At 49.0% G+C, this 12691-nt stretch overlaps 1 protein-coding gene across 1 annotated transcript in view; it reads right to left on the bottom strand.

Moving 5' to 3' along the window:
- Window positions 1-12691, bottom strand: part of MYO16 (myosin XVI) — a 474546-nt gene that overhangs the window by 304371 nt on the left and 157484 nt on the right. The window contains exon 7 of the mRNA XM_077807065.1: window positions 12019-12094. Within this exon, the coding sequence (XP_077663191.1) occupies window positions 12019-12094 (76 nt within the window). The remainder of the gene's footprint in view (window positions 1-12018; window positions 12095-12691) is intronic.

Raw genomic sequence — 12691 nt, 5'->3', positions numbered from 1 at the left:
CACTTAAAATTGTATATTGATTTGCACAAACTGAAGTGCTGAAAGCCACTTTGTTTTTTGTGCTATCTGAATATTCTGAGTTAAGGTTTAAGTTTTCAGATAAGAGGCTGGCTTATGTTCACTCATTGCAACATTTCCTCAGAAGGTAAGGTATTGTACTTCCACAGAAGGATTTTTAATAATAATGCTTTGTTTAATGTACTAGACATTTCTTTAAAAAAAGAAAAGGAGTACTTGTGGCACCTTAGAGACTAACCAATTTATTTGAGCATAAGCTTTCGTGAGCTACAGCTCACTTCATCGGATGCATACTGTGGAAAGTGTAGAAGATCTTTTTATACACACAAAGCATGTGTATAAAAAGATCTTCTACTCTTCTACACTTTCCACAGTATGCATCCAATGAAGTGAGCTGTAGCTCACAAAAGCTTATGCTCAAATAAATTGGTTAGTCTCTAAGGGGCCACAAGTACTCCTTTTCTTTTTGCGAATACAGACTAACACGGCTGTTACTCTGAAACTAGACATTTCTTTGGTTCAGGGGTGGCCAGCCTCCTCAGAAGTTAATATGCGGCTCCTTGTATAGGCACCGACACCAGGGCTGGAGCTACAGGTGCCAACTTTCCAGTGTGCCGGGGGTGCTCACTGCTCAATCCCTGACTCTGCCACAGGCCCTGCACCCACTCCACACCTTCCTGCCCCCTCCCCTGGGCCTGCTGTGCCCTGGCTCGTCTCCCCCCCACCCTGAGCTTCCTGCATGTCATGAAACAGCTGATTGGGAGGTGCAGGGAGGGAGTAGGGGGTGCTGATCAGTGGGGCTGCTAGTGGGCAGGAGGCGCTGGGAGTGGGGGTGGAAGCTGATGGGGGGCTGCTGACGTATTACTGTGGCTCTTTGGCAATGTACATTGGTAAATTCTGGCTCATTCTCAGGCTCAGGTTGGCCACCCCTGCTTTGGTTGCTCCTCTTCTCCAGGGTATCTGCCTTCTTCACCTCTAATACTTTATTTATAAGTAAGGCTAAGATTTTGTCACATATTTTTAGTAAAAGTCACGGATAGGTCACGGGCAAATAAAAATTCATGGAAACCTGTGACTTTTACTAAAAATATGCATGACAAAATGCAAGCTGAAGGCAGGGGGCCTGGCTCCGAGCTGTGGGTCCTGCACTGCCTGTGGCTCAGAGCTGTGGGGTCACCCCGACACCCATGCCTAGGAGTGCAGCAGCCAGGAGTTCTGGGGGGCCCCTCCCTCCTGCAGGGCCTGGGAGCTCCAGATGTCCCCCCATGGCCCGCAATGACTGGGAGATGCAGGATCTCCCGGCCCCCCACAGGGGCTGGGAGCTGCAGAGAACCCCCCTGCCACCCACGGCGGTTCAAAATTCCTGGGGCCCTGCTGCCTGCAGCTCCCAGGTGCCACAGGTTGAAGTCATTGAGGTCTCTGGAAGTCACAGAATCCTTGACTTCCGTGACGTCCGTGACAAAATTGTTGCCGTATATATAAGGTGACTTATGCTGAGGACACTACTTCTCCTAGCCTGCCAATAAGACTCTTCAGTTTTTTACAGTACTAGACTTCCATTTTCTCATTCTATATTCTATATACATTCCAATTTCAAAATAATTAATTTCCTCATATCTACTCTGAGGACGTTTCCTTCTGAGACAATGACAGTGCTGCTCTTTGAGTCTAGTGGGCTAGAGACATGCCTCAAAGCAGCAGTACTATGGAGCAGAGTAAACTGCTTTTGCGACATTCTGCTTTTGCAACATTATTAAACATCCAGGGTTCATTTAGCAGCTGCTGCTGTGCCAACCTATATGAAGAGCAGAAGCAGCATGCAGCCATGTACCCTGGAGAAGCAATGGGCTAATTGGTGGGTGGAGGAAGAAGGAAAAAGGAAGACCCTCAGAGGAGGGGTAGAGGCAGTTTTTGCAAAGGAGCTGCAGAGCTGACCAGGGACGGCCATCTCTGCAAAAATAAAGGGTTGCAGCAAACTTGGAAACATGTTTCCCTGTGATAACTGAGCTGATCATGATATCCTGATCAGGGCTCACCGGTTATGGCCTGCCAATCCTGAGCATCTCTGAAAATCATGGAGATGAGCATCTGACATTGTAGCATCTAATTCTGGATATGGGGAGGTAGAGAAAGACAGGAACCACCAAAACCAAGTCTCCAAAGGAATAAGAAAATCAAATATATGCTAAAAATAATACTAAAAGTTATAAAGAAGACATTTGATGCATGGATCTTTTTATATTATGTTCTCAGGTTTTTTGGATGACTTTGGATTACATAAAGTATACAAGAAATGCTATTATTTTAAAATACATGTAAGCAGAGTCTGAATGAGCTCTCCCCGACATCTAGTGATGAGCTGCAGAAGAGCACTTCAGGGGCTAATCTTGTTTGCATGGGTACACCCACCCTGCCTATGATGGGCTTGCTTGCCCAAATGATCATTTTTGGCTGGTGTTGGATCCTTGTTATTGGGGCAGGAGTAATAAAGGGTTGTTATCCTTGCATGAATCAAGGGCAGCAGAAATGTATTTGGCATATCCTGATTGAGAGACTCACCCTCAACTAAATGGTAATCGCTAGGCAGGGGACATGGGTTTCAAAGCCCAGTGAGTTGAGAGTGGGTAGGGACAGGTACTTGTACCTGGTGGTGTGGGCCCTGCTTAACGGCCTTCGACACCATTTGACTTGTCATCTCTTCACTGTGTTGGGAACACTGGGGCATGGCCACTAGGTAACTCGAGGGGATGGAAGACCACGAGTGTCGATGAAGCCCCCTCGCACTAGGCCCAGGTGTCCTTGGCCCCCCTCCTGCCTGGAGGCACTCGCAGCAGCTCTGCGTGCTAGGCCCAAGTGTCCTTGGCCCCCCCGCCTGGAGGCACACACAGCAGTTATGCTGAGAATCTGCAACAGTATGTTGCAGAGTCAGACTGCCTGAAACTAAGCAAGGCCAAACAGGGGAGATATGGAAGAACAATGCTGAATAAAGCAGCTTTATGTATAGTTTAACAAATGATACAGAGAATCAGGGAACTAGCTGGGAACTGGATTGGCTGGCTATATGGATACTTGGAGCAGCTTACTATTGGATAAGTATGCTGGGAAAAAGGATGTATAAAAGCCTGTGTAACTTCCTGCTTTGTTGTACAGGATTTGAGATTCAAATCTCCCTGTACCTTTTTGAAGCTTCAAATAAACTTTTTCTGCTTCTCCACCCCGTTGTGATTATTGGGTGCAGCACACCGGGTAACGAACCAACTCAAGCTGTTGTTCAGCCTCTCGGCACTGGGTGCCGGCAACAGCTTTTGGCGTCCCTGGGTGGGCGACGAGGCTGCAATTTAGCCTTGCCCGGACCCCTCCTGGAGGTCAAGGATTGCGGCGAGAACCGACGCCCAGCGCGCACCGGTGAGTTCATCGGGGGCCTCGGAGGAGACGCGATTTGATCGACCCCGGAGGGCACAACGGTGCAACGCACTCATATAGTGGAGAAGCAGTTGTGGACGGCGGTGAAGAACCGGTCCCTTAGACGTGGGGGAGGAGCAGCTGCAGGCCACGGTGAAGAACCGGTCCCTTGGATAAGGTAGGAACCTTTTGAAATCCGGATTATATGCTCTGTTGGAACCTGGGGACGCCCAGAGTTACCCTGTAGGTATGGGACAGGGACAGAGCTCAGAGGTTAGGGCACGGTGTACGCCCCTAGAGTGCATTCTAGCAAACTGGAAGGTATTTGGTGCGGATCCGATGACTAAGAGCCAATTAAAACGATTCTGTACAGTTGACTGGCCTCAATATCAACTAGAGGACCAGGAGTGGTGGCCACCAGGAGGGTCAATTAATTACAACACGATCCTTCAGTTACTCCTGTTCTGTCAGAGAACAAGGAAATGGAATGAACATATGTATGCGCATTTGTTTCTGACTTTATGTACTCGACCAGATATTTTACAGCGCTGTAATCTGACTCCGACTGGTTCGGTAGCAGCTAATGTTAGTCCCCAGACCCCCACCCACACTGTAATGGCAGAGCCGGTGTCCCCTTCGGCCCCTACACCCACACCTTGTAAGTCCCCAATGGTTGGCTTATACCCCTTAATCACCGAAACTAAAGTCGCCCGGTCTGGATCAGACAGGCGTCCTGCCACAACTATGCAGGTTTATACTCATGTGCCCTTTAATCCTGTGGATTTGGCTGCTTTCAAAGCACAGGCAGGAGAGTTTTCCACCAACCCAAGCAGGTTTATATCAGTCTTTGAGGGGTGCCTCAGTAGTCACAAGCCGGACTGGGATGATTGTAACGTCCTCCTGCGAACCCTATTGTCTGAGGTTGAAAGACAACAGGTTGTGTCCAAGGCAAGGGAGGAGGCGCAGAGACGGTACGACCGGGATCGTATTAATGTCCCTGACCCGGATGCACAAGTCCCCCGAGCAGACCCCAGGTGGGATCCAAATGATCATGGGGATATGACCCACCTTACCTCCTATAAGGAGTTGCTTTTACATGGACTCCGTCACTCGGCTGTCCGACATAATAATTGGGCAAAGCCATATGAAGTAATGCAGGATTTAAAAGAAAGCCCAGGGGCCTTTCTGCAGCGTATTCGGGACACCATTCGACAGAACACTAATGCAGACCCCGATGATCAGGCAACTGAGTCAATTATTAAGGGAATTTTTACGAGCAGAGCAGCCCCTGATATTAAGAGAAAGTTACAAAAAAAGGAGGATTTAATGGGTATGACCATGGCACAAATTTTAGAAACTGCAAACCAAGCTTATAGTCTGAGAGAGACAGAGAAGGAGAGAAAGCAAGTGAGATTGATGGTAACAGCGGTACAGGCCGGCACTAAGAGAAGTGGCCGGGGAGGAAGGGGCCGTGGACGCGACCGTCCGGGCCTGCAGGAGAGACGACTGGGTCGCAACCAGTGTGCCCTGTGTCAACAGGAGGGACACTGGAAAAATGAGTGCCCAAAGAGGAAAGAAAAGGGAGGTGCCCCTATGATGGCGATGGTGGAGCAGGAATAGGGGTGTCAGGGGAGACGGACCACCCTACCCCCAGAACCCCGAGTAAAGATGCGGGTGGGAAGCTCAGAAATAGATTTTTTAGTGGACTCTGGAGCGGCCCGAACTGCCGTAAATCAGCCTCTTCAGTTGCCAGTAACAGATTCCCTTACTGTGGTGGGAGCCACAGGCAGGGACACCAAGTGCCCAGTGTATGCCCCAGCGGAATGCGCTTTGGGAGACAGGACTATATCCCACAAGCTGGTATACCTCCCTGAGTGTCCAACACCTCTGCTGGGACGGGATCTACTTTGTTGCCTCGGTGCCACCCTGCATTTTACTGAGGACGAAATAACCCTTACCTTACCCCCTGAGAATGCCTGGATCATGACCCTTGCAGTTGAGCCCTCAGCCATGCAAGCCCCAGAATGGAGTCCGTGGAAAGACCAGGTGTACCCCCTCGTGTGGGCATCAGGGATTCCAGGAAAGGCCACCCACCAGACCCCTATTACTATTCAGCTCATACCAGGGAAAGGCCCAGTGCAAGTAAAACAGTATCCAATCAAGAGGGAAGCCAGAGAAGGTTTACAGGAAACTATAGATCGATTCCTAATGTATGGTATTCTCCGGGAATGTCAGTCAGCCTGGAACACTCCCATTCTACCCGTGCAGAAGCCTGATGGCACGTATCGGCTGGTACAGGACCTAAGGGCAGTCAATGAACGGGTTAAGACTCTGCACCCTCTTGTCCCTAACCCGTACACCTTATTGGCTTCTATAGGGGGACAGTATACCCATTTTTCAGTCCTTGATCTAAAAGATGCTTTCTTTACCATCCCAGTTGCCACCCCGTCACAGGAGATCTTCTCCTTCGAGTGGGAGGACCGAAAAAGGGTTAAAAAGCAACTTTGCTGGACAGTGTTGGCCCAGGAATTTAAAAACTCTCCCACCCTTTTTGGCCAGGCTCTGGCCAGGGACCTACAGGAGTGGGATAATGAGGAGGCTCTCCTTCTGCAGTATGTAGATGATTTGTTAATTGCCACTGTGGGCCAAAAACCCTGCCTTAAAGCCACCGTGAGCCTCCTGAATTTTATTGGACTCCAGGGATATCGTGTAGCACGGAGTAAGGCTCAAATTGCCCTCCCAGAGGTACGGTACCTCGGGTTTCACATACGGCAAGGGGAGCGTCAGCTTTCAAGCGAAAGAAAGGAAGCTATCTGTCAAGTTCCTACCCCAAGTAACCGTAAGCGGCTCAGGGCATTTCTGGGTATGGCAGGCTTTTGCAGGATATGGATCCCAGAGTTTGGACTGTGGGCTAAACCCCTGTACGACTGTGTAAAAGGAGCAGATCATGACCCCTTCTATTGGACCCCAGAGGTTGACAGGACATTTAAAATCCTGAAAAGAAAATTGATGGAAGCCCCGGCTCTGGGCCTGCCAGATCTCTCTAAGCCGTTTCAGTTGTATGTACATGAACGAAGGGGGGTGGCCCTAGGAGTGCTTACACAGCTGTTAGGAGCATGGAAGCGTCCTGTGGCTTATTTTTCTAAGCAATTGGATCAGGTTGCAAAGGGTTGGCCGGCATGTTTACGGGCGGTCGCAGCTACTGCCCTATTGCTTGAGGAAGCCGAGAAGCTAACATTGGGAGGGGTTATGCAAATCTATACTCCCCATATGGTCCGAGCCTTATTGGATGCAAAGGGAGGGCTTTGGCTCACCCAGGCTCGGATTGCTCGGTACCAGGCTAAGCTGTTAGAGAACTCTGAAGTCACCTTACAGCCTTGCCCCTCCCTTAACCCAGCCACCCTCTTGCCAGAAACAGAGGAACAGAAACATGACTGTTTAGAGATCATAGATGTCCAGTACTCCAGCCGTCCGGATTTAAAGGATGTACCCCTCCCAAATGCAGATTATGAGTGGTACACTGATGGTAGCAGTACTGTAATAGATGGGCAAAGGAGGGCGGGTTATGCTGTTGTGACCCTCCATGACACTGTGGAAGCTGAAGGTTTGCCTGCTGGGACCTCTGCCCAGCTTGCCGAACTAATAGCCCTGACCCGTGCACTTGAACTGTCAAAAGGAAAGTGGGTCAACATTTTTACTGATTCAAAGTATGCTTTTGGTGTGCTGCATGCTCATGCTGGCCTATGGAAGCAAAGGGGAATGCTGACAGCCCAAGGCTCCCCAGTCAAGTACGGGCCCCAAATCCTCCGGCTCCTAGAAGCTGTACAACTCCCCTCAGAAGTGGCAGTGGTACACTGTAAAGCCCATCAAAGGGAGGATCAAGATGTGGCCAGAGGTAACGCCCGGGCAGATAGAGAGGCTAAGCATGCTGCCACCCTGCCATCCCCTCAGACTGAGAACGCCCATATGCATGCCCTTATCCCATCAGTAGGGGAACTTCCAACCCCTCAGTACTCTGGGGAGGAGAGACAGCTAACTGACAAACTCAGTCTCCGGGAAAAGGAGGGATGGCTCCATTCCCCAGAAGGGAAGGTCCTCTTACCAAAGGGCCTAATCCGGCCAGTGCTGCAGAAACTACATCAAACCACTCATGCTGGCAGGGAAGCACTTATCCAACTAATGGGAAAATACTTTATCACTTCCGGACTCCGACCCCTGGCTGCCCAGGTACAAGCGGACTGCTTAGTCTGCCAAAAGAATAACCCCCGACCGGGACATCCTGTGCCACCAGCTGCCCTAGAACCCACTCCGGGCCCCGGACAAGTGTGGCAAATAGACTTTACTGAGTTTCCCCGGACCCAAGGGTTCAAATATCTCCTTGTTATAGTGGATCGGTTCAGCGGATGGCCGGAAGCCTTCCCATGCCATAACTGCACTGCCAGGACAGTGGCCCTCAAGTTTGTTAAGGAGCTCATTCCTCGCTTTGGACTCCCCCTGTGGATGGAATCTGACAATGGGACACACTTCACGTCAAAAATCATTCAAAGCATCTCACATGCCTTACAGATCCCCTGGAAACTCCATACGCCCTGGAGACCGCAAGCCAGTGGGGTAGTGGAGCGTACCAATCAGACCCTCAAACGGCATCTCTCAAAAGTGTGCCAAGAAGCCTCACTGCGATGGCCTGATGCTTTGCCCCTCGTCCTACTCCGTATCCGCGTTCTCCCAAAGGGTAGATTAGGGCTCAGTCCCTTTGAAATTATGTTTGGAAGGGCATGGCCTATGAATGGCACCCCGGTTCTGTCAGGGGAATGGGAGTTGGGTAATGGTTTTTTGTCACAGTATATGTGTTCTCTGTCTGCTGTTCTCTTGTCTCTTCACAGGTATACCAAGGATTCCCAGCCTCTCCCCTTGGACTCTCCCGTCCACTCCTTACAGCCCGGTAACTCTGTGCTTGTTCGCACCTGGAAAGACGAGCCTCTCCAGGAAAGGTGGAAAGGACCCTATACCGTCCTGCTGATCTCCCATACAGCGGCAAAGATCGAGGGACACAAGAACTGGATCCATCACTCTCGTCTGAAGGCAGTACCTGCCCCCTCGTCAGCAGGACAGTGGACCGTCCAACCTGCTGACTCCTCATCTAGTGACGATCTCGGGCTAAAGCTACTGTTTAAAAGACACAAATAGTGGGCACCTTAATGCTAAAATGGGCCCACCCAGGTACTGGAGACCCTGGGTTGGGAAGACTCTGGTGATAATTAATTGGGTAACATTGTTATTCTCTGTATTGGTATTTCCAAACTGTGCATATCGGGAGCATAACTCCTTTGTTTCGCTTGCGCACCATGTTGCTAATTTAACGAACCAGACTGATTGCTGGGTGTGTGCTCCAACTCCACTATCCCCCAAAACGGGAATGCCCCTTGATATGCTGCCCTTGACTCTAGCAGAATTAGCCACCACCAAAGAGCAGGAAAGAACGGACTCACCGTTCTGGAACAAGACCTCTTTACAGCAAGCCACCTATCAGGACCAGGAGTATTCAGTTGCAGTACTCACTGAGGGAGTGTTATGTTTTACCCGAAACCAATCTGATCCCTATGGGCATCCTGTGGGAAAGAGCTCCTGTGTTATTACACAGTGGGCTGATGGGTATTGGATAAAGACCAACAGGGGAGGCCAACAGTGTGGGTGTAATGGTTCCTCCCCTTTTAGGGAAACACTTACAAATAATCTTACCACAAAAAAGGGGTTTGGAAATGTAACTTGCCGTCCAGTTAATATCTCCAATGTAGCAAGCCAATGGTGGGTTTGTAGTGGTCCCTATGGCGAGTGTAATTTGAATGGCACAATTAGAAATGCCCCCACTTGTACCCAATCAGGAGGATGGGATGCCCCCCTAGGGGCATATGAACTGTTTGGAAAAGCAGCCTTAAATATCCCAGGAATCCCCTTAAGAAATAGTCCTTACTGGGCCCTACAGGGTCACTATTTTGTATGTGGCCGAAAGGCTTACAAGGTACTGCCAGCCAACTGGACAGGTAGCTGTTATATAGCTCACGGAGTTCCTCATCTTTCCATAACTGCCACACTGCCCAAAGGAAAGATTAGAAATGCCCGAGACACCTCTGTTGAGTCATGAGAAAAGACCCTGCGGCGACTGACTAAGGCATTGGAGGGCAATATGAAGAATCCCCTCACAACCGAGAAGCTGGTAGGGTGCTCTGTATTGGGAATAGCGCCACTGTTTACCGGGCCAGCCCTGGCATGCATAGGCCGCTATACTATAAGGCTGCAGATGGTACTTGAGAAAGTGGCCTTAGAGTTAGAGGACTCGGTTAGTGATTTAGGGTCAGCAGTAAAAACATTAAATAAACAGGTACAGCAGCTCAGGACCTTTTCCCTCCAAAACAGGCTGGCTTTGGACTATCTCTTGGCATCCCAAGGAGGGGTTTGTGCCCTCATCGGGCCCCGATGTTGTGTATATGTCAATGATAGCAGTTATGAGATCTATGAAAAGGTGGTACAGGCTGAGGCCCATGCCCGAGCCGGAGCACAGGTTGCCTATACTGCCCCAGAGAACGATTGGTTGCAAACCTTGTTTTCAGGCTGGGGTTTGTCGTCTTGGCTTGGTGGTTTATTTAGCCTGCTATTGAAAATTCTCTTTCCTGTATTGCTTGTATTACTGGTATTATGCTGTGCGGTATCATGTGTCAGGGCCCTTTTGCAAAAGTTAATAAGTCATTCTCTTCAGGGCTATCACAAAGTGCTTATGCAAAGTCATATTGTAAAGAAATAAGTAGCCCAAGTGAGAAAACTCAGAGCCAAGGCTGTTGAGTGTTCTCAAAGGGGGGAGTTGTTGGGAACACTGGGGCATGGCCACTAGGTAACTCGAGGGGATGGAAGACCATGAGTGTCGATGAAGCCCCCTCGCACTAGGCCCAGGTGTCCTTGGCCCCCCTCCTGCCTGGAGGCACTCGCAGCAGTTATGCTGAGAATCTGCAACAGTATGTTGCAGAGTCAGACTGCCTGAAACTAAGCAAGGCCAAACAGGGGAGATATGGAAGAACAATGCTGAATAAAGCAGCTTTATGTATAGTTTAACAAATGATACAGAGAATCAGGGAACTAGCTGGGAACTGGATTGGCTGGCTATATGGATACTTGGAGCAGCTTACTATTGGATAAGTATGCTGGGAAAAAGGATGTATAAAAGCCTGTGTAACTTCCTGCTTTGTTGTACAGGATTTGAGATTCAAATCTCCCTGTACCTTTTTGAAGCTTCAAATAAACTTTTTCTGCTTCTCCACCCCGTTGTGATTATTGGGTGCAGCACACCGGGTAACGAACCAACTCAAGCTGTTGTTCAGCCTCTCGGCACTGGGTGCCGGCAACAACTGTGTAATAAAAGAGCTAATTTAGACTCAATTGAGAGACTTGTTACAAACTGAAGAGCTGAAATTACTGATACCTACGTCTAAGTGTTAGACCTGCTTTGGGACAGTGTCTCTGATGCAAGAGACTGTCCAGTGTGCACCAGCAGTGAGGCTCCCCCACTAAAGAGCTGAAATCACTGAGAGCTGTGTTAAAAGATGGGGCCTGAAGACATCTCGGCGACTGGCTGGCAGGGCAGCCAGTGGAGAGGTGCAGTAATCAGCCAGCCAGGCAGCTGGTGGAGAGGGCCTAAAAGAAGCCCTGCAGAGAGGTGCAGCAATTGGCCAGCAGCATGGCTGGCAGAGAGGCGCAGCAATCAGCCATCAGGAGTAAGGTGCCTCCTTACCCCTCCCCCCCCCACCACCCAGGGTGGGAGGTAAACTCTGCAGATGAACCTCTGAACTCTGGGTCTGCACTGTCCAAGGACAACAACTGTGAGTGGGGTGCAGAGAAGGGAAGGGCACATTAAAGGGTCTTTTGCTGGACTTAAGAACCTGAGGGAAAAGGACACTGCCCAACTTATTTGGGGAGTGGTCTTTTGTTCATGGTTTATGTTTACAAGCCCTGTTTGCAGTGTTTTCCCAAATTAATGCTGAGATATTTCCCTCCTTTTATTAATTTTTTTTTTTGCTACACTCAGACTTTGTGCTTGAGGCGCCCAGAGGGTGGTGTGTAATTGTCCCAGGTCACTGGGTGGGGCTCGAGCTGGTTTTGTGTTGTATTGTTGAAAAGGAACCCCTAGATACTGAACCCAGCCCTTGTTGCTGCCAACTCTTACTGGCAGAAGGGTTACATACATACTCTTGAATAAATCATCACCTATTCTATAACTTTAACAAGATCCTTTAAGGCATTGATCCTTGCATAATGCCACATCTTCATAACCCAAAGGCGAGAGGTGAAAAGCAACCCAACTACAGCAGTATCTCATGAACACATAACCTCTCAAAACTTCTTGAGTCAGTCTCTTTAAAATTACATGATGCATTCTTGTGGCGGAATTATGCAGTAAAATTTGCTTTGAGGCATTCACATGCCTCCAATACAACACAACTTACTCTTTGCATGGTGGGCTAAGCCAACAGTATACAGATGATGAGAGGGAAAAATAAAGGACTATCACATTTATTAGCACATAAATAACATTAATGGATCATCACCCACCTGAGGCTTTTTCATCGTTGCAGTTGAGAACACTGGGGTTTGCCTGATGCATCAACAGCAGTTTCACAAGGTTTGTCTAGAAAAGGACAAAAAATATTTTTGAAGTAACAAAAGTATGATGTGAATATCACAGTTACAATTCAATTTAAAAGGCCTCTTTAGTCAGTACTTCCATACCATGCGAAGCCGTAGAGTGATATGGTCCACCTGCCCCAACCAACCCTACAACCATTGTATATATTTCTAAACTAAGAGGTGCACACAATGTACACTTCTTACACAAACCTAGGATTTCTTCTCCAAATTTCAGTGTATCCCAGGCATACATACACTCTCCACATGCAGCAGTAATCCCTATCAGCAACGACACATTAACATCTCCCACCTGCCATGGCCCGGATCCCAAACATTCCACACATTTAACAATGGGCTTGTCAACACAAGGCTGTTAAAACAGACGAAACTGGGGAAGCTCTTGTGGCCAGTCACTGGAATAAAGCCCTTTTTGTGGACATTGCCAGGCAGATGTTTGAGAGAGGCACCAGCCAGGATATTGACCAGTGCCAGATAAAAAGCAAGGAGCTCAGGAGTAAATACATTAAATGAGGGACAAAAGGAGGCAATTTGGCACCATGTGACCTGTCCATTTCATGATGAGCTGGACTGGATCCTA

This window comes from Eretmochelys imbricata, chromosome 1 (assembly GCF_965152235.1).
Source record: "Eretmochelys imbricata isolate rEreImb1 chromosome 1, rEreImb1.hap1, whole genome shotgun sequence".
In the NCBI taxonomy this organism is placed as follows: Eukaryota; Metazoa; Chordata; order Testudines; family Cheloniidae; genus Eretmochelys; species Eretmochelys imbricata.
This window is presented reverse-complemented; position numbering and strand designations above follow the sequence as displayed.